The sequence below is a fragment of the Morus notabilis genome, unplaced genomic scaffold (genome assembly GCF_000414095.1).
Source record: "Morus notabilis unplaced genomic scaffold, ASM41409v2 Scaffold1103, whole genome shotgun sequence".
Lineage (NCBI taxonomy): Eukaryota > Viridiplantae > Streptophyta > Magnoliopsida > Rosales > Moraceae > Morus > Morus notabilis.
In genome coordinates this window covers 172,603-195,659 of record NW_010366098.1, presented here as the reverse complement: position 1 = coordinate 195,659, position 23,057 = coordinate 172,603, and the positions used below count along the sequence as shown (strand labels likewise).

Below are 23,057 nucleotides of genomic sequence, written 5' to 3'. Positions count from 1 at the left end.
TTTTTTTTAAAGAAACGGGGGTCTTTTTTTCTTTTCCTTTTTGAAGGGAATGATTATACTGTTCTCAAGTCATTCTCTATTTTGTTGAGTATTCTTGTAATGATTATATCACGCAACTGTTACTAATGTTAAATTATAGAGCAATAAAGCGAATTTAGGAGCATGTTTACGACTTCGTTTAAAATATTTCATCATTCTTGATATATTCTTAACAAAGTTTGGTCGTTCTTGGTCTTAATAAAATATCAATACTGAGAAAAGTTGGGGACCGAAATTGGTGGCAGTACGTGTTAATCTGAAACTTATTGGGACAAAAGAGATAAATTTCAAACCTTTTTTTTTGTTTTGTTTTTTTGTTTGTTTGGTTTTTTTAATCAACAATTGGCTTACTGGGTATTCCCTCGGACAATTTTTTTTTTTTTTTTTTTTTTTGTAGAAAAGGTTTTTTTACTAAATAACCATCAACTACAACAAAATTCGACCATACACATAAATTAAATCTACCAATAATAATATATGAAGCACAAAAATAAATACAAGTATTGAGATTGAATAAGAAAAGACATGTTCAGTACAAATAAAATTGAGTTCGTTCAAAACTCATTAAAAGAAAACTATTATAGTCAATGAATAAAACTAATCGACTGAGACTAAATTCTTATTAACGACAAGGTCTAAAAATAATTTTAAATGTAATTTAATACACACCGTCAATAACTAGTTCAGACACGTAAACAAAAATATAAAAAAACCACCTCTATAATTATAAACACATAAACCTAAAATAAACAAAAACGATTTTATTAAAATTAACAAAACACTAAAAAAAACTATAAATAACCTCAGCAACGTGAGAAGAGGCTTGAACAATTGAATATCGAATATTTATAAATGGGCCACTTTCTCGAATTGATAATTATCCTGTTTTTATGTAGTTGTCAAAATAATTACGGTACATTCTCTTTTTTTTTTTAATTTAAAAAGCCAATATTGAGTTATTGCAGTACTTAGCTGTCAAAATAATAACACGGTACAATTATTTTCAAAGGTAGGCAAAATTTTGAGGAGAAGAAAGAGCTTTTTAAAATAATAATAATAATAATAATAATAATAATAGTAATACTAATAGTAATAATAATAGTAATAGTAATAATATTAGCAATAATAATAATAATAGTAATAGTAATAATAATAATAGTAATAGTAATAGTAATAGCAGTAGTAATAGTAATAGTAATAATAATAGTAGTAATAGTAATAGTAATAATAATAATAGTAGTAATAGTAGTAATAGTAATAGTAATAGTAGTACTAATAGTAGTAATAATAATAGTAATAGTAATAATAGTAATAGTAATAGTAATAGTAATAGTAATAGTAATAGTAATAGTAATAGCAGCAGTAATAGTAATAGCAGTAGTATTAGTAGCAGTAGCAACAACAGTAGCAGTAGTAGTAGCAGTAGCAATAGCAGTAGCAGTAGTAGCAGTAGCAGTAGCAGTACTAGTAATACTAATAGTAATAATAATAATAATTTTAATTTTAATAATAATTTTAATAATAATTTTAATTTTAATTTTAATAATTTTAATTTTAATTTTAATTTTAATTTTAAAAATTCTTTCTAAATTATGATATTTGTAACATTTTACTCTCTAAATTTTAAAAAGTAACATCTGTTCCCCCAAATTTTTTTCCGTTAATAAGTTTTATCATTCTGTTACAATGAGTGACAGAATTGTCACGTGTCACTTATTTAGTGATAATTTAAAGCGCAATTATACTTATACCCTCCTAATCAGATAATTCCTCATTTATATTGAAAAAATTCACCATTTTTGCTCCCATTTTGTTTCTTTTTTTCCTCACCTCGTTCAACAAGTTTCATCGTATCTACCTTCTCCTCATCCTCCTCCACCTCCTTTTTCAGGCCAGAACGATATCAACGTATACTTGAATGAGAATCTCAAAAATGACGTCATCTTCTTGGTCATCGTTGTCGTCTCCGGTGATTTCCCCGCTGCAAGGCCTCCTCCGATCACCTTGATCGGCAACGTTATTGCATGAATCTCTATTTTCATATACAAACTATCCATTTCTTCGTGTAATACTCTTGTTTCTAAAATTCTTCTGTTTTGTTTGGCAAAGAAATGTAGAAGATTGTAATTGTATTAGTGTTAGACAAGCCTAACACAACTAAAAGGTAAAAATGTGTGTGTGTGTGTGTGAGTGAGAGAGAGAGAGATGATTATTATGCATATCAAGAAAAGAAAAGGCTTGATTTTTTCTCAGATTTTTCTTTTTGAGAGAAAAGTTCCGACCCGAGAGAGAGAGAGAGAGAGAGATGATTATTATGCATATCAAGAAAAGAAAAGGCTTGATTTTTTCTCATATTTTTTTTTTTGAGGGAAAAGTTTCGACCCGAGAGAGAGAGAGAGAGAGAGAGCTGATTATTATGCATATCAAGAAAAGAAAATGCTTGATTTTTTCTCAAATTTTTCTTTTTGAGGGAAAAGTTTTGACCCTAACACAAATAAAAAAATCAACAAAATGAATTTTTTTAACACATTTGAGTTTGTTTAATAATTTAGGATTGTTCTAGGTTAATTTACGATAATATTCTCCTCAAATAGATTATGTACTTAATATATGACGATTTATATCACTTATTATAACAAAAAGATAAAACTTATTAAAGAAATAAAGTTAAAAAAAAAACGGACATTACTTTTTAAAATTTAAGAAGCATAGTATTAAAAGATCATAGTCACCGGAAATTAGAATAATAATAATAATAATAATACACAAAGAATCAGAACCTACAAAAATTTAAAGGCAGATCGATTATAAGGATCTTCAAGAAGAAGTGATACCATGATCCATGAAAAATTAAATTGTCAAGAAAAAATTAAAGAGACTTTCAGTACAAGCAAAAATCAAATTGTTAAAATAAAAAAAAAAAAAAAAAAAAAAAAAAAAAAAAAAAAAGAAGAAAGACAATAACTTGCGATCCAGCCTAATTTTCATAGGACCTTATAGACAACTGCCACAAAATTCAAGCAAGGATCTTCGATTTTTGCTAGCGCAAAAAAACCATTTCACTAATCATCACAATGCGACGACTTTTCTTTTGTTTGCTACCAATTCTACCCCTACCCATGTCACTCCAAAAATATCTCAGACGAACAAACAACCACCCAAATTTCTCCCGACCAAGTCGGCGGCGACCAACTTCCCTTGAACTAAGGCGGCAACCAAAGGTCGTTTCTCTAGATATTGTCGATCACGTCGGCGGCCAAATTTTTCGCATCGGCAACGGGTCGGTAGACACCATAAAACAAAATGGTATCCGACTACAATACTGGTATCTGTTTGAGATACAGATTGGTATCTGCCGCGGTACCGGTTACCGACTGGTAGCCATCGAGTCATGGATCAGTATCCACTAAGGTACCGGCTCATAACGCCAAAAACCGCTGTTAGCGGCCGAAGAAGACATCACTACAACAACAAAAAATCCACTAAAACTAGAAAAAATACACATAAAAAGTCCATAAAATGTTGAAAATTTTGAAAAAAAAAATCGCAAAACATCATGAAATCTCTAGCACATTGGATAGATGGGACCTGTGGCGGATTTGTGAGAATAAGCCGGATCTGGCGGCGAATAGTGCGAGAGATCGAGTCAGAGGTGGTTAAAAGCTCTGATATGAAAGATGGCGAAGAGCTCTGCAAAACCATCACGATGTTGTAGTGATCTCGGTCCGGATCTCCCGGCACTCTTGCTTTGGTTTCACTACGTCGGTGATGCAAAACTTCTCACGGCGGTGCAATCTCTAGGCACTTGGCGAGAAGGAAACGACGGCGAAAGAGGCGGAGGCCGGCGAAAGAGGCGGAGGCCGGCAAAAGAGGCGGAGTGAGAGGCATTGAGAGATTGGGGAAGGTTTGGAGAAAGGATGAGAACCTAGGGTTTTTTTTTTCCTCTTCTTCTTCTTCTTAAAAGGAGAGAACATCAACAAACTAATTAAAAGGGGCAAAATGATCTTACCGTGTCTAACTTTAGTTGGCATCGTGTCATAAAAAGTAATCGTTTAAATTGCTCTTGCAAATATCGATCCATGTGAAAAATACATGGCAGGAACTAGGAAGCCTAAAATATCTCATTTCCATACTCTATGGAAAGTCCAAGGCATGATAAGTCCATTACACATCCAAAGTAGAATGATTGAATCCACTATATTAATGGGCGTAGGTTTGTCACTAAATTACGTATGCACTATGCAACTATTTAAAGGATGCTTGGTTGGAAGATTCAAATTATAATTTGAATCATAGTTCATGATTCGTTATAATATTTTTTCTCATAAAAAATACATGTAAATCATAATTTGAATCTTCCAAAGGAATAGTGTCCAACCAAACTGAAAAGGCATAACTGGCTAGAAGTAAACGACGCCATTCCTATTAAGGGGTGGCAAACACTTCCATTTTGCTTGACAAAGCGTCTGTTTGATACCATCTAGTATCTACCACAACTTGATCTTGACCCATACCAGGTTTACCTTGAATTGCTCTAATAACAATAACTGCATCCGATTCTAAAATCCAGCTAGTATAGCCACATTGCCAAGCTAACTGCACTCCTCAATGTTGCAGCTAAAACCACACCAATAGGGGTGTTCATAAACCTGAACAACCCGCAAACCCATTCCGCACCGTCCTAACCCAATCCAAAAAAAGCAACCCGCAGGATTATTTTTTAATTTTCGGCCCATTATACCTCTGGCCCGAAGTGTTTGGGGTGGGTTGTGGGTTGGGCCCATAACAACCCGCAATCCGCAACCCAACTTGCACAACATATGTCTAAACTAACTATCCAAATTATTACTTAAGCTATTTTCATTTCTCTTGTAGATAACTCAACTTCATGTCCTACTACAACCATTGAAGAGCCTATGGGTGTGGACTGATAAGGATTGTTGTTATTGCGATGCTTGCTTTAGATGGATTTGAATTAAGCATCTATGTTTGCTTTATGTTAAGACTAATTTATGAGTGTAGACTAATTTATGTTTACATTATATTTGATGTTGGATGGACTGCTTTGCTACATGTTTGATGTTAGATGGACTCATAAGAATGGTTGCTCTTTCTATTTGATTATGAACTTTGAATGTTAGATTGAACTTTAAGTCTTTAATTTTTTGAATGTTGAAACCGACCACCCAACCCACCCCGCACCGTCCCAACCCAACCCGAACATCGTTGGGTTGTGAAAAAATTCTAACATCGTTGGGGTTAAATATGTGTAACCCGCACCCTATAGGACGGAGAAAAAAAATCATATCCCGCACCAACCTAACCCATGAACAACCCTACACACCAAAGCCATCCGTAATGACCACTCCAAACCTTGTAAAATCCAGCCCTTTCCTAACTGCCCCATCAATATTAATTTTCACCATCAATTCTCGGTCAAAGTAGGTCGGAGGCCTGCTACAAAAAACCCTTCGACCTACTTTGATTGGGCTTAGCGACGAAAAAGTCGTCGTTGTAGGTGCCTTTATAACAAGGGAAAAATGCGTCAGTATATATATTTCTTGTAGCTAATATGCATAATTCTTCTAGTGAGTAGTCTCCTGTAATTTTTTTTTTTTTGCTTGGCAGTAGCTTCAATAAAATTACAGGTATTGAAAAAATCCATCACCCGTCCCGTATTGTCAAATATATCTTTCTCAACTTAAACAAACGAAACAAATGAGGCCGCAATGTTCTTGAAAAAGGAGTTCATGCTCATCCAAATGTTCATATTCTCACACAGAAGACTTCCAAAACAGCCTTTATTAGCCATATGTAAGCAAAGTGTATCGAAAGGCCCCCTTCTATAAAGACTCTAGAATCGGCTTGATAGTGCAATTGTTCCACATTTTTTCAACGTTTGAGCTGCCCCATAACACATTGAGAGCAAATAACAGGACATTTGATTCCCCTGTGAACCAGATTCACATAATTGGGAAGAGCATTATGAAAGGATCTCCAAGGTGAATTTTGACCTTATTCGGAATGCGAAGTCTCCATAATTTCTTCCACCAACATGAATCTGAAATTCCGACTAGAACCAACTAGCCACCATTCTTCTACTCAGTTCCACCTTATAGCCCGAACAAACGGTGTAGATTCCTTTCTCTGCGTAATTCCATAACAGGCGATCCTCTCTCTCTCCATAGAACCAAGTGGGATACCATAAATAACCTCTTTATCAATCTCTTAAATCAATAACTTCTTTAGTCCAACTCAAGTACTGATATTGTTTTACTCTTTCAATTTATACATTATCTGCATACTTTTTCAAAAAAAAATGCGAGGGAAATTAAAACTCTATATCTTAAGGTGTAGTTAGATATGAATTTATTGTGGTATTACATCTATAAAATTCTACTAAACTTATTTTAAAGATCTTAAAATTTATCGACTCCTAAAGTGAAAAAACTACGAATTGAGTACTTTTATTCATCTGTAAAATTAAAATTCTACTACTCACATAAAGTAAATCTTATTAAATGAGTAGATGATATCTAATTTAATAAGACTCATTATTTTATAAGTGATAGAGATTTATTTTTACAAAGATGAATACCATTTTTATTATGAATTTGAGAGTCGAAAAAAAAAAAAAGAGTTATGAAGTATGACCAATAGGCACCATAGAGCATTTGTCTCTGGATCTTGTGTTTAGAGTAAGAATCCGTGTCAAGATTCAGATTATAGTTCGTAACTTATTGCAGTATTTTTTCTCATAAAAAATACATATAAATTAAGAATGATTTTGAATCATAATTTTCTCTAGTATTTTTTTTATAAAGGCTACGTGTTGGTTGGTTGGGAAAAGGCAACAGGATTTTAGCATAATTCAGCCGCTCGTTAAGGTCCTTAATTTCAGTGTGGATTATGGTGGCATGCATATTTATATCATTACGAATAATTATTTCTTCCTCTATAAAGTTTCTAATTACCTAGCCGCTTTGTCCTACGTAGATGTAGCACTTGTAATCTCCTCACGGGTGACAGTTCACGAGATTACTGCTGGGCCTTTTTAGTTATGATTGTCCTGTTTGACGGTAAAGAAATTTCGGAGAAAATATCAACAGTAGAAATATCGAAAAAAAAAATTATGAAAAATATAAATATATATTTTAACATTTAATATATATTTTTTTGGCGTTTTGGAATATAATAAACTTTAAAAGAGATACATTAATAAATAAGTTTGTATAAAAAATATATCTATACGAAATTAATATTTTTACCGATACACTCTCATATTTACGGATATTTTCTCCAAAAGTGCGTAAAAATTCTTTGATATTTCCGAAATTTTCATTGAAAGTTAGAATTTCTAAGATTCTAAAAATCTTTTAGGTGTATTTTTGATAAATTTCAGTAGATATTTGAGAAAATATTTTGGAACCTTAGAATTACAGAAATTTCGGTGAAAAACTCAGAAATATTGGAAAAATTTTCGTCTATTCTATGAGGATTGTGAAAAGAATAATTATATTGTTATGGTATAAACTTAAATAGTCAAATTTTCAACAAATTTATTAAATCTCAGTATTTTTGTTTTATTTTGATATGACGTTGACATAATTTGACGACTTCCACATACGTTAAAATATATATGCATATATATGGACGTGTTTTTAATAATTACGTTTTTATAGTGGTCACCTGTAAATATAAAAATTTGATGACGTAACATGATAAAAATTTAATTTTATTAATTATGATTTATTTTTTTAGTAAATTATTTAATTTATTACAAGCATTAGATTAATAACTTGTGACTGAAACAATAATACCTGTTAATAAATAAATATTAGAACAACTATTAAAACCACCTATATAGTATTCTTACAAATTCTATTGCAAATGAAAATTGTGATGCAAGAGAAATATCTTGATTCGGTCACTGGATCGAACTAATTTAACCAGGCTGTTAAAGTAAATATTCATTGTGAATGCACAGTATGATCATGCATCCTTATATATTACCTAAAAAAAATCATAGATCTTTCTATAATGAAAAAGATGGTCACGCGTATCCAATTAAATTTAAAAAAAAAAGAGAAAAAAAAAAGTGTTTGGGGAAGAGTCTTATAGCCATGATGATTAATCACAGTGGTTTATCTTTTACATTTATTTTAAGAAAGTTTGTATCTGTATTTAATAAGAAGAGTCTTTCAGTACATCATATATAAAAGATTTTGAAATATCTTTCAATCGCATCATATATTTTTTCTAGCCTAAAGCCATGCTTAATTAATCCATGGAGTACAAAGTTTAGGAACATGGTTAATTAAACAGCCAACAAAAACTTGTACAATGTGGTTGTGTTTTATTAATGGGACCATAAATGGAACAATTAGATGGGATGACTGACCTATAAACAACAAATCATATATAAATTTCAATAAAAAACTAAATCATATTTTAAAAAATGCATTTTTTTTACGGTTGGGGTTTATAATTAATGTACATTGTTTCGAAAGTTAAATCTATTCAAAATTATATTAAAATAAAAACATTTACAAATCTGAATCATCTGATGATGAAAAATATTTATTACATAAAATTCTCCTAAAAAATAATATGGTAGTTCTATTCACACATCATTTTTTACTCTTCACACCCTCTTTTACTTTAAATGTTCTTATGACAAAAAGACCCTAACACACAATGATAAAAGAATTGTGTATTTAAATTTAATTCAAAAAAATTAATTATATAGTTTTTATCTCTCTCAACACACCCCACATGTGATATCCTAAATTATAAACTATTACTATTTTAAAATTTATAAAAAAAAAACTTTAATTTTCACTTTTTTAATGACTATTCTTAAAAGTTGCATTGATATAATAAAATTTTCTTTGCTATTAGTTGTATGACGATTTTTATTTTGTTTTTTTATTTCATGTTTATATTTTTTATTATTTTTTTAAAGACTAATAATTTTATTTTGTTTTTTATTCCGTTTTTTATAAAGTTGGATTATCTTTTTTTTCTGGTTTCATCTTTTATTTATTTTTTCTTTTTCTTTTAGTTTTGAAAAAAGACTTCACACCCAAAAGTTCAACAAGGAAAAAAAAAGAAGATATGAATGGATAGAGAAATAATACTATTTAGAAAACAAATTAAAATAAAATAGTGGATGTGAAAAGAAAAGTGAAGTGGACAAGAATTAATTATTTTAATAAAAATAGTTACGGGTAATCTTAAAATGATAGTAGTGTGTAAAAAGTAAATTTAATTCTTTTAAAATTATGTGTAATGTGTATTTAGAATGAGTGTGTGAAAAGTAAAAAGAGTGTGAATGGAACCACTCAAAATAATAATAAAATATTGTGAAAAATAAATCTAATTTATTCTGAAGCTTTTTTTTTTTTCAGTAAGTAGATCTTTTTTTTTAGGGGATAAGTAGATGTCTTATTAACCATTGGTTATTTTTCTCATTTTTATTAATTAACCAGCTCTACGAGAATGAAGAAAAATATTGGATTATTGAATAAATATTAGATACCATGTAATTTAGCCATTAACTATTTCAATTAGTAAATAATGTATTTATCTCAAGAGTTGTGTCTGTAACGGTCTCAATTTTATAGGTTTTTTTTTTTTTTTTCCCCAATCGATTGGAGCTTTTCGTTAATCGTCGAGTTTTGTTTAAAAGAGCCAATTTAATGCTAAATACTTAGCTTGGCTATACGTTTTTCAGTTAAAAAAGCTAGGCGAACTTTTTATTATCTTTTAAATTGTACTGATGGAATCAATCACTTATTAGAATTAAGTGTTCTTGCATATCAAAGTCAATATCAATGCGTGTGTTTCATTAATTTAAAATACAAATTACCTATTCCAAAAAAAAGTAGATTTAAATAGCGTCACTTTGATCTATACTTCCCTTTTCACTTCCACATTTAGAAACGCATTAGTCTATACTTGTATATATAAAAAAATATTTAATAAAAAAATAAATATGAGTTTATAGAATATCCCCAAAACGCTGGCGCAATAATTTCGTAAAAATATCCCAAAAAATTCATTGTAGAACAAACAACAATTGCAATAAACAGAAAAAAAAAAACCCCCCCAAAAAACGATTTAAAAAGAAAAAGAGACAACAGAAAAAGACAAAAAAGACAAAAAAAGAATGAAAAAAAAGTCAAGGGTAGGAGAGTGGGACCCGTTAAACGGGAAGGGAAAAGATCTGGTGCACGCGAGCATGGGTGTGTATAGGGAATGCACGTTTTTCCCTCAAACTGAGAATCCGGATGACGTGGACAACCGCTGCTCATTACCAGGCCCCGCTCTCCTCTTCATGGCCTTTGCTTCTTCCCCAGGCTTTCTCCTTTCTTTCCGTTCTCTCTCTTCTCTCTCTAACCGGAATCACAAAAAAACAAAAACACAAAACTCTCTTTCGCTTTTCTTCTTCCTTTCTTTTCCCTCAATCTAAATTCCCCATTCCAATGAACGCATTTCAAGTTTTTACCTCTTTTTTCTTCTAATTGACATATATTTATCGTCTGCATTTCGGATTTGATGATCAAACCAGAAAGGAGTTTGTTTGAATTTGATCATGTTTTGATTTGATGAGATTGGAATCAGAGGATGACTACCCGAAACGCGGAACCTCCTCAGCCTCAGGTTCGTCTTCTCTCCGATCAATCTCCATCTCTTTCCTGATTTTCCTATACATGCTTATATTTGTGTGTGTGTATATATATATATATATTGTGTATATACGCGCATTGTATATATCTTATGTTTTCTTGGCGTACAGAAAAAATCTCAAGAGCTAAAATCTGTAATTAGGCGCTGAAAATGGAAGATTATTTATTTTTATTTTTTATGGTGGTGTTGTGATTTAGGGAAATAACAAAGGTGTTATTCCTCCTGCTCCTCCTCTGCCGAGTCCAGCTGAGCAATTGCGTACTCGAGTTTGCAATACGGTAAAGTGCTTGAATTTTACTAAATTTTGTATCTGAATTTGCAAATATTACCACTTTTTTTTTTTTGGTTATTAATAACCACCTTTTTTCTACTTGATTGTTAATGATTATGATCATTTGATTGTTATCGTCGTTTTTGTTCTGTCTTGGCCGAAATGTTTTTGTCGTTTTCGATTTATCTAAATTATTGCCTTTGTTAGTCTTATTTGGGAATGTTGCCTCTTAAGAGATTCAGAAATCTAATGTAATTTTCTTTTTCTTTTCAGGTTTTCAAGACTGGGCCACTATTTATATCATCCAAAGGTGTGTTTTGAGCCTCAAGTAGTATATATATTGTTTGCACCATCTAATTTAGGTGATGGGATTTAGGCCTACATTAGTTTTGTGTTGATAGATTTTCTTTCATTTTGTTTTGTTCTGCGGGACTCCTTGTCCCCTGTTGTACTCTTCCTTTTTTTTCGCCGACTTGATAATATTCTCTCCTTTCTTATAAAAAAAATTAATAATAATAATTTCTTGTTTTTGTTGCTAATCAAAATTCAAAGTAGAAAAAGAATATATGAAGCAAAAATTGTTCTCAGATATGCAGCTTTATGGTCTGTTTCCATTTTTATTATTTGGTAAGATGGGAAATTATTGATGATGACAGTTACCACATTGTAGTTGTTTTTCTGAACATTATCGCTGTTGTTTTCTCTAAACTATGCAACTTATTCATGCTTTTATGTACTAAGGAAATTTGGCTATGCCCTGATTCCTTTGTTTATGTGACACATGAATTTTGGGGTTTTCCATGTTCAACAATTAGAAGGTTGTTGATATTTATTCTAAGATACGTCACTTACTGCTGTTGTGAGGATTTGGTCATATCTGAAGACCATTTTTTCCTTCTTTTCAGGAATTGGATGGACATCCTGGAAGAAAAGGTGGTTTATCCTAACTCGCACCTCGCTGGTTTTTTTTAGAAGTGATCCGGTAAGCAGCTTCTCTCTCTCGTAACAAACGTGTGCCTAGTATTTGCAGGTTTATTTAGTGTGTGTTCTTATTTACTCGTGAATACTTGAAATATTTCCTGCTATCTGATTACGGTGTTGGTCTCACCCTAAGAAGCAGCTATATTGTATAGTATTTGGGTCTGCAGTGGTTTGTCTTTTTAAGCTTTAAGATATAAGAGCAGGAACTGATTTGCCTTGATAGTTGTTACTTGACTGGAGTAGTGTTCTACGGCATAGTCATGAGATGATATTGATTCTTCCTCTTCACCCTTCTATCTTATTCTGTCTCCATGATTATGGCACGATCACGATGCTAAAAGTTTGGTTTTCTGTTTTTCTACACTCCAGAGTGCTGTTCCTCAAAAGGGAAGTGAAGTTAATTTGACCCTGGGTGGTATTGATCTCAACAATTCAGGCAGGTTGGCTTGTAATTCTAAATTGGAAATCACCACTTTTTCCTAGTTCGCTCATTGTTATTGCCATCTCAAAAATTTACTAACCTTGCAATATTAATTGGTTCACTTTAATAGTGTGGTTGTTAAAGCAGACAAGAAACTCTTGACTGTGCTCTTCCCTGATGGTCGTGATGGACGAGCCTTCACACTTAAGGTGCTTCTCTCTGCTTACCGAAATGCTTCTTTGCCTCAATTACTATTTCCTTAAAACAAAATTTTCAGTTAACTTTAATTCATGCCTGCCTTTATGTTCAGTATTTAAACTGTGACGTGCCATTTATTCATAAATGCTTGCTTCACTGGACATAATTAAATTTCTTGATGTTTTTGGATCAAGTTGCAAGTTTCTATTTAAGTATTACAGAAATATGAGACATATAGAAAAACTGCATTTCATATAAAACTGGAAGTGGAACAGTACTGTTTACTACATCACTAGCTGAAATCGTAGAACTGTAGATGTTTTGCCAGCCTCAACTTATTAGGATTTGAGAAAAGGTAATTTCTACAAGGATGTCTACTTTATGCACGCATGTGTTTTTATTACTTCAGGAGTTCAATTGCCAAAAATAGAAATCAAAGTGATACTTTGGCACTGCTTGGCACATAAGAAATGGCAGTGGTGGGGGGTTCGGTGGGGGACGGTTACTACAGTAAGAATATAGAGCCTTTTTGGTTTTATTGATAGCCTCTGCTGCTGATATCTTTTTCATATTGGTGCTTCAGGCTGAAACTTTAGAGGATCTTCATGAATGGAAAACTGCGCTGGAGAATGCTTTGGCACAAGCACCAAGTCACGCGATGGGGCAAAATGGTATCTTCAGGAATGATGAGATTGATTCAGTTGATGGTTCTTTGGACCACTATATGTTTACACGTAATGTTTAAAACTGCACCTGCTTTCTTAGCTTCCACAATCGCTTTATAAAACTCACTTTCTGAACCGAAAAAGATTACTAAAAAAAAAAACAGATATAAACACACAAGGATTTGCTTTTTCAAACTGATTTCCGTATAATTTATTCTGTGCTCTCTCCAAATCTACGTGATATCCATGAGTGATAACCTCATAAGCCTTAAATTTCTTATAAAACAAACCTAATAAAGAATTCCTATAGAAAGATGACTTGAAAGGACAACATGTAGAGACAGGTTAAACTAGTCTAGAATCTCAGAACATCATAATCTAGCGTCAACCAGGCAGTAGATAGCTTTTTTTTTTGTTTTTTGTTTTTTGCTTTAGTGCGAAGAAATACCATGTCATTGACTCATTGTAGCCATTTTGGTTCTTTTTGTGCTATTAACTCTGATAACCGAAAATTTTCCAATTTCCAAATTTGGATGTTCACAGTGAGTTATTCGGCACAAGGGTACTGGTAATATTTGTTGAGTGGTGGTTTTTTAGAATAAAGGATCCCATAAGCTTACCATATATTCTCAATCCTTGATTGTTTGCTTGATTTAGTTTGCTTCTTGTTTGGAAAGAAAGAAAATCAAAGAATTCTTTTCAAGCTTCTCATTTATTCTGAAACTATACAATAATGAAACTTCAAATAAGCTTAATCTCATAACTAACTCTTTAATAGATTCTAATACAAACCAACCCTGAGATGACACGCGTACAGAGTGGAATCTCACTATGAGCAAGTTGCATAACTAATATACTCATAAGATCCCTTTGCATTAAGATCCCTCTACATTTCATTTGATTGAGTTGTCAGCAACCTTCATCTGAGGATGTTCTTACTTTGATGCGGTCTACGTCCATCTAGTGAATGCATCTGCATTAAGTTGCTTTGTTTTTTGCTTCATTATTCACTTCAGCTCATTGAGATTTGTTTTGTTTTTTGTTTTTTTTTTTTTTTCATATACAGCAGCTGATAGACAGCCTGTCAAAACTTCTGTGATCAGAAGGCCAATTTTGCTTGCTTTAGAAGATGTTGATGGAACCCCATCTTTTCTGGAGAAAGCTCTTCAGTTTATAGAAGAGCATGGTGGGTATTTCTTTTCCTTATTTCTTTTACGATCTTTCTCTGTTTCAGAGCACTGCACTAAATATCAACTTATTTTGTGGAACGGATGTTCTCTTAGCCTTTTTTCTTTATTTAACCTCATGCTTGTAGCTATCTAATGTTTTGGTGGATTATACTGAAGCTCTTATATGGTCAGGGAACTTTTGATTTAACCAATACATATTCGTATTTCTTTTTCTTTCAGTAATTTTTTTCCCACCTCAAATTTTAAATATCTTTATGCTCTATTTAATTCGCCAAGCTATCACTTTGGAGGATATCCTTTGCTTCCACATTTTTTCTTTTTTGTTTCGTGCTTAGCATGACTTTGCAGGTACTGCCGTGCCTAGTGTTCTCTTTCTTTTCTTTTCTTTTTTTATTTTTATTTTTTAAACATATTTGTCTAGTTAAAACTCTTCAGTAAGAATGTTTGCAAATTTTACAGTAAGCAATTTTAAGTCTAAAGCTTGTCCTTTTATTTGTTCTTACAATTATTTTCTGTTCATTTTCTTTCCTTAATGTATTATTGATAATCTGATTTGTTATCAATAGGAGTCAAAGTAGAAGGGATCTTGCGACAAGCTGCAGACGTTGATGATGTTGAACGTCGTGTTCGGGAATATGAGCAAGGTCAGTTTATCAGGATATGTTGTTGTTTATCATATTTTACTATTCAATACACATAGGCGTGTATAATATTACATTATATTTCTATGTATGTCTATTTTCATATAACCTTTTTTTCTTTTGGAGTTGATTAAATAAGAAGACAAGCAAATGCTTCATGGTAATTTCACGAGGCACGTCTTCTTTCTTTGCCCCCTGTGACTCTTTATTGGTTTGTGCTTATAATTCAGGAAAAAGTGAGTTTTCTCCATGTGAGGATGCACATGTGATTGGTGATTGTATCAAGGTATCTCCTTGCTGGCACCCCGAGAAATCTACCATATATATTTTCATTCTCTTGAAGGTTATAGCTAATCTAAATGCATGTTTTATCTAACGTCTTGATGCTTTTCAGCATGTTCTCCGAGAGTTGCCCTCTTCTCCAGTGCCAGCATCTTGCTGTAAAGCTCTTCTACAAGCCTGTCGTAAGTCTGTTTTAAAGCTTTCTTTTTCATCGTTAGTGTTTGTTTCTATTTTTTTTAAGCATTAAATCTCTCTCTCTCTCTCTCTCTCTCAACTTTCAATTTGACTCGATTAAACAATATTTAGGTACTGAGAGTAGTATTAGAGTCAATGCCATGCGCACAGCAATATGTGAAACATTCCCAGAGCCAAATCGCCGGTTGTTACAAAGGTAGCTGTCACTCTACTATAGTTGTTATCATGTTATCTTACATTTTTCCGGTCACTTCAAGATATTTGTAACGTTTTGTGTGTCAATTTGTCTCTAGCGCATTTCAACATGATAACGTTCTTTTCCCACATCCTTTTCAGAATACTTATGATGATGCAAAAAGTGGCTTCTCACAAGGCTGAAAATCGGATGAGCTGCTCAGCTGTGGCAGCTTGCATGGCACCCTTACTTCTTCGTCCCCTTCTAGCTGGTGAATGTGAAATTGAAAATGATTTTGACGTGGGTGGTGATGGTTCTGCTCAACTTCTGCAAGCAGCTGCGGCAGCTAATCATGCTCAAGCCATTGTTATAACTTTGTTGGACGAGTATGATAATATATTTGGGGTACTATACCTACTTGTTCTCCAATGCTTCTGAATAATATACGTAATTATTTGGGGATTCTCTATGCATTTCTCCCTCCCTTGTTTCTTCATTATTTCATCTTTCTATCATAGCCAAAATTGAAAGAAAGAAAAGTAAAACTCAATTAAAAAGAAAAAGAAAGGTCCTGGATTAATTTGTTGTGTAAAAACATTGCTGGAAGTCTTGATCAATTTTGTATTTGGAAATTTCCCTCTCAATATTCCTAATTTAACTTTCTTTTGCAGGAAGGTTCTATATCACCTGAACCATATACCGATTCAGAAGAGAGTGGAAGTGAGTCTGAGGAGGCAACTGATGATGATGAATCATATGACGATGATGAGAATGATGATGCAACACAGGATTCTGAGGCAAGGACAAATGATGATCCTAAAAATGCTTCAAGTGTAACATGCAGTGAGGGTGATGATTCTGGAGACGATAGTCTATGTGATGATAAGGTTCGTATATAACTTCACTTCAACATATATGACAAATCATACAAAGATGTAAAAATAGAAAAGACTAATGATGACAATTCTCCGCCTTTAAAATTTACATCCCGTGCCTTAGAATAAACAATGGAAACATGGAATTTAATGTTAAGTCAGATTCTACTCTGCCTCTCTGTCAGAGTCCCATTACTTCTGCTTTGTCTTCATGATATTCGGTTACGCTTGCTGTCTTACCTTTGTGACATAATTTGCAGAATGATGCATCCTATGTGTAGATGGTTTGCATATTTGTATGTTTATTATAAAGCTACATCTTGATAGCTAATATCTCTTTATGCTGAATTAAATATTGCATTTATGATTCATAAGAGTCTGCCATTCCCTGTATCTATGTGTGCTGCTATAAGCAAGACATTCGTCTTCTTCTTTGTGTGCGCTTTTTTTTTTTTTTTTGAAGATCTTCTTTGTGAATTTTAACTCTCATCAAAATTTTTTATTGCTCTTGTTTGGTCTGAAAATATAAACCCAAGGAATAAAAATAAAACGAATGTGCCTCATCTTTATTAACTCTTTCAAGGATGCAGGATGGCTCCATCTCAGATCCAGACTCACCCAAAGTAGATGATGACAACAAACCAAAACAAAACTTGTCATCAAGTCGTCAAACACCCCCACCACAACCTGTTGTTCAAAGCAGTGAGAATGAACTGACTCGAAATGGTAGCAGTTCAGGAAGTCATCGAGAGAAAAACAGTTCAGTAGTGCAGGTTAATGATTCTGCTGAAGTAGTGAGAGATATTTCTTCAAGAACACGTTCAGTACAGAAGTCAACTAGTCATGGTGTACCCTTATGCATTCAGAAATCTACAACAATAAGCAGCATATCTGTACATAGTGTAAGGAATCGAACTGCTTGGGGACGTGCTCCTGTGAGTATCTGTTTTCTAGATGTTGATATGGCCTTGCGTATGTTCTGCCTTTTGTTGTTGTTACTTTTCCCAGAGATTATGGTGTTTTAGAATCATATACAGTAGAACCTTTCAGAAAGGGCGTTTGACTTTCACATTCACTAAATCTTGTCTAATGATCCTAACGCGGTGCTTCTTTTCTTTTTGCTCGAGACAGGGAAGGAAAAACCTTTCCATGGAATCCATTGATTATAGTGTTGAAGAGGAGTAAGTGATGCATCTAATTATCTGTCTTGATCCACTTTTCCTTTGGATAAATTTGTGTACAATGGGCTTTATTAAGTTTTACAGGACACCTTAATGCTTGATATTGGTTTATTTTCTTGAACCTCATGATCTGTAAAGTAGACAAATACATGATACTTTGAGACTCAGAGAGAGAAAATCAAAACAATATATTGATTCCGAGACTAACTAAAAGAACTTGGATTGAGTACCAAACTTAGGTTTTTTAAGTCTGCTCTTTCAATTTATTCTTTTTATTTAAGCAGATTACTTTTCTTCCTATATGAAGGGTTGGAATCCAGAGGCTCGAGGCTACCAAATCTGAGCTAGAAAACAGAATTACTGAAGAGGTGAGCATATGTCCTTTCTAGAACTGTTTGTATCAGGGTTAAGAATTTTTTCATAAGCAGCTCGTTTTCCCATTATAGGTTAAAGAGAATGCAGCTCTGATAACCAATCTGGAAAAAAGGAAGAAGGCTTTACAACAACGTCGTCTGGCTCTTGAGCAAGATGTAAATTCCAATTGGAGAATATATTTTCCATTTTCTCCCCTTCTAAGAATGATTTTTATTTTTTGGTTCATTTGATTAAATAATTTTTTTATTACATAAGATAGATTGTTTTGTGAACCAGAGTAAAGTTGAAATACATTTTTCAATTCAGCCGTTGCACTGAAAAGTACATAGAGCATGTTTCAGCCCACTTATTTTCAGTATAAGATACATTACCATAAGGGTACAAATGTTTTGCTTTTATAAGTTGGTTATTGTTTATATTTCCGATATGGAGTTTATCATTTTGATGATGATAACTTAATGTTGGCTATTCGGCACTTGATGACTTTCAGGTAGCAAGACTACAGGAACAGTTGAAAAAGGAAAGAGATCTGAGGGTGGCTCTTGAAGCTGGACTTAACATGTCTCACGGGCCATTACCCAATTTAACCACCGTTGATGAAAAGGTTAGTGTTTCTTTTTAATTTGTATATTTAATTGACTATAAAACTTCTGGTTCTTTACCAATAACTTTACCTGCAAACGTGGTACAGACAAGAGCTGAGCTTGAGGAAATAGCAGAAGCAGAGGCGGATGTTGTCAATTTGACACACAAACTTGGCGAGCTTGGAATGGAGCTTAATCAACAACGTGAACTACACATTGGCTCTATGGCCAAACCAGGCATTTTGCCATATAAAACTCGTGATTATCAAACAAAACCGTAAGTTCTTTTATCTACTTGGGGGGTTCATAGCTTATTGCATTAGTATTTGTTCCTGGATTTGTATTTTGAACTTTTTCTTTCTTTTTTCTTTTTTTCCGTACGTCTGTATCCAATGAATATTTGGTGCTTTGGTATAATACTATATGAGTGCTAATCATCTTTGGTTAACTTGATTGTTATGTGATACAGGAAGGATAAACAACAAGATAACGAAGGGATTGCCCCTTCACATCTTGAAAGGTCAAGAAATAAGGTAAGCTGGCATTCAGATATTTCTTTAAATATCTCAGTTTTTTACACCATGGTCTATCAAGGAACTATTATTATTGGTATTTTTACTTCGCTCCTATTGTCTGTTTTTTGTTTTTGTTTTTGTTTTTTTTTTTTTTTAGTTTTAATGCTACTTACTAGACGTGTAATATGGAGTCGAATTGGCTTAGGGTTTAATCACTGAATTGACATTCAAATCTACGATTTGGAGTCAAATAGCTAAATTGATGAAGTGGCTGGTTTAAGTTTATAGTATTTCCTCAGGCACAATGCATTCTTATATTGTATAAAGTCTGTAACTACATAACCAGGTGATGCAGAACTAGGGGGAGAAAAGGAAATGGAGAAGAGAAAGAAGAGAAATTAGAGGAAAGGAGAGGGGAATAGAATAGAGATTAGGAGAAAGGAGAAATATGAGGAAGAGAGAAGAGACACAGGAGAAATTAGGGAGAGGAGAAGAAATTCAGGAGGGGGAGTATTTCTGAAGTTCAATGTTCATATCATAATTGTCTGACTTGCTCATAACAATGTAGCCAATTTATAGGCTAATTAGAAAACCAAAACGGTAAACTAATTGAACGCATAAAATCGTTCACAAATAAGGAAAAATCAAATAAAAATCAATCCTAATCAAATCCAATTTATTTTCTATATTTTCCTTCAAAGTCAACTTATTCTTCATCACCAGGTTTCAGTAATCAATTTTCAGAAATTTCATAAATGCTCTGATATTTGAGTATTTAGTGGCCATGGATACATGAGCGAATAAGTGGGACTTTTAACTTATCTTATTTTTCAATTTAATACCGCCCTGTATCATAATCATAATCATTTGGGAAATTAGCACTCAGAGATGACTATTTGACACAAGTTGGGGATGCTTGATGAAATAACGGAAGTAAATTTAGATTAACGATGGAGAAGATGTATTGGAGAACATGGATGAAGCTTAATATCTGTATGCGTCTGCATTGGTCGACCCTATTTAAGGATGAAGCTTGAAAACTCTTGTTTGTGAATTTGTTAAAAAGCAATTTGTTCTATAGCAAATTTCTTCTCTGAAATCTTTTGCTGAGCTAACTGCTGGCTATGGCACAACAGGATAATCATGTAGGAGGCACACAATATGAGAATGAGGTGAATCTTGAATCTGCATCCTTGTCAAATAAACATCTTCCTCAAGGCTATCAGTCCGATCCAATATGCAGTGGCAACTACCGATCTGTTGGGGTATTGGTAGATCCGTTAATTGCACAACCAGTGCTTGCCAGGCGTACTACTTCGGTCCACTCCAACAGGAGTGGTACAAAGGGTGAGGTAGGTTTCTCATATGCGATCTTGGCTGCTGTTCTTTTCCACCTTGTGCCACTGAAAAAGTTCATTATAAAAAGTGTTCATGACGGTTTAGTTTAGGTGGCTCAGCAAAACCATTTGAGGTGAAAACGTGTCCTTTTTTTTTTCTTTCTTTTTTTTTCTTTTTCCCTCATTTTGTCTGTTTGTTCGAATAACATCATCTCCAGTTATAGGATGCTTGAGAAATAATAATAAACGGTTTGCAATTCATTAAACTTGATTAGTTTCTCCTTCTATACTGACCCTTTTGCTGTAACTGTGCAATATTGGCTTGGTAGCCTCTCGTATTTCCTCTTAAGACTGAATGAATATAGTGGACATATTTTTAACAGCTTCTTCACCTGCACAACAGGGAACGATTTACACGTCGTCTGCATTAACAAAGTTGACAACCCGACTAAATTTTTTGAAGGAGCGGCGAAGCCAAATTGCTAACGAACTGCAAAACATGGACAAAGGCCGAGGTTCATCTCAAATTCTCCAAAACCTGGAAACAGATTGGGGATTTTCCCAAAATGCCGAAAAAAATCTGGGATCAGAAGTTCAAGCCAGCCAAGACCTTGAAAAAGGTAGAGAAGCAGATAATTTTGAATTCCAGATCTTGGATAGAGGTGCGGGAATGGAAGGTCAATCATTTCAACATCCTGAGAGGCTTAGGAAGGCAGAGAGTCAATCACTCAACTATGTAGACAGAGGAAAAAGGTCAGACGTCCAAAATACCCACGGCCTAGACAGAGGAAAATCAGAGAGCCATATGTCACTTAATGTGGAGAAAGTTCGAATTTTAGAGGGTCAACCTTTCTTTTCTTCGAGGACGAGCACCAGATGATAAGTGTTCTATGATGATCTCTCAGGGATTGTATCAGGTGTTTCACCATTCCAAACAATATGCCGGACATCAGATCACAATGCAAGAGGATGAAGAATTATCTTGAATAGAGACACTACAAGGCTGATTTTTACTGTCCATAACATCGTCGAATTACAGGGTCAAGATCATCGATCCTATTGCTTAAAAGTGTACAGACTACAGATGATCTCCTTGAGTTAAGTGGTAGTATATTGTACCGCTATTATTTCTTTGCTGGTTCAGAGGGAAGTTTGGTTTGTCTGGTGCAAGGGCAGGTTTCTCATCTTAATATTGCGTTGAGATGACAGCTAGAGGAAATTGTTTGATAGTGGATGTGTTGATTGTTGAAGAATTAATTTATTTTTATCCACCAGTTTGAAGCTGGGAAATGAATTCAGTTAGATGATCTTGAAATCCAACTAGAGTCGTGTTCATCTATCATCTATGAACCTTTTCTCCGTTTGTTTTCTTTGTCGTTTTTTTGCAGGGAAACATGAGCTCTTTTCGGCTACTAGACATGTCCAAAAAGTAAACAGAAACATGTGCCCATAAACGACAATGGTGAACTTGCAAAAATTAGACCATTCGAGTTTCTTGCTCTAAAAAAAGACAAAACAGTTATTATAGTGGTGGAAACGACCTTAGGCTTCTTGTTTGTTTGGTGTTGGAACTTGTAGAGAAGCCTGGAAATTAAGTACTCTGTAATCTGGCGCTCCATATTTTTCTTTCTTAATCTTTAACTTAAAAAAAAAAAGAGCACCAAGTAAAATGATCAATTACATAATAAAGCTTAAAACTTTATAGTTGGTCTACTCTTTCATCTTTGTTGCTCTTCTCGAAGCTTTGAAGAATATATTACGGTTATTTCTTACAAAGAATAACAACCACCACCCAATTTCTCTAACCAAAATAATAATAATAATAGAAAAGGAACATAAAAAACTATTTCAAGGCACTAATCAAAATCTTTTAAACAACTTAAATCCTTGTATAAAATCTTAATCTTCATCTTCTTCGTCATCATCATCAATCAGTATTTCAGTATAATCATCATCAGAACTCCTTAAGCAGCTTCCTAACTTGCTCAAGCGTCACAAACAGCACCACAGTGAAAGGACCCTGCCTAGAGATTGTAGGGACAAAGCCCTTATAGAGGGCCATGGGCCCCTCCGCCCTCACCGTCTTCAGCGCACAGTCAAGGGCCCCACTGTACGGCGCCACCACCCCGGGCTCCACCCTCATATTCATCACCCTCGTCTTAATCACGTCCACCGGATTCGACGCCACCGCCGCAACAAACCCCGCCGTAAAGCTCGCCGCCACGTGGGTCCCAATCCCATCGCTCATCACCCCCTTCTCCAATATCATCTCCTTGAACTGATCGTACGACGCCAGCTGGGACGCCGTCACGATCATCGCCCGGTTCACCGTAAGCGCCGACCCGCGCCACAGGCTACCCACGCCCTCCTGCCTCGCCATACTCGTGATGGCGTCGCCGACTCCCCGGTAGTTCCGCCGCTGCGCCGCCGGGAGCCTACC

The 23,057-nt window shown here is 33.9% G+C and overlaps 2 protein-coding genes across 2 annotated transcripts in view; one reads left to right on the top strand and one right to left on the bottom strand.

Annotated features, from left to right (window-relative positions):
• Positions 1–10,513: 10,513 nt before the first annotated feature.
• On the top strand, positions 10,514–21,937 carry LOC21391109 (rho GTPase-activating protein REN1). Its single transcript, XM_024173043.1, has 23 exons — positions 10,514–10,704; positions 10,929–11,009; positions 11,276–11,312; positions 11,908–11,984; positions 12,353–12,423; positions 12,535–12,613; positions 13,186–13,336; positions 14,337–14,453; positions 15,024–15,101; positions 15,329–15,384; positions 15,493–15,562; positions 15,687–15,771; positions 15,912–16,155; positions 16,422–16,637; positions 17,216–17,560; positions 17,757–17,806; positions 18,114–18,174; positions 18,253–18,336; positions 18,672–18,785; positions 18,873–19,042; positions 19,235–19,298; positions 20,417–20,632; positions 21,021–21,937. The coding sequence occupies exons 1-23, from the start codon at positions 10,669–10,671 to the stop codon at positions 21,495–21,497; spliced, it is 2,979 nt and encodes a 992-aa protein (XP_024028811.1). The 5' UTR covers positions 10,514–10,668; the 3' UTR covers positions 21,498–21,937.
• A 357-nt stretch (positions 21,938–22,294) lies between these two features.
• Positions 22,295–23,057, bottom strand: part of LOC21391108 (mitochondrial uncoupling protein 4) — a 1,491-nt gene continuing 728 nt past the window's right edge. Inside the window, exon 2 of the mRNA XM_024173045.1 lies at positions 22,295–23,052. Within this exon, the coding sequence (XP_024028813.1) occupies positions 22,572–23,052 (481 nt within the window). The 3' untranslated portion in view covers positions 22,295–22,571. The remainder of the gene's footprint in view (positions 23,053–23,057) is intronic.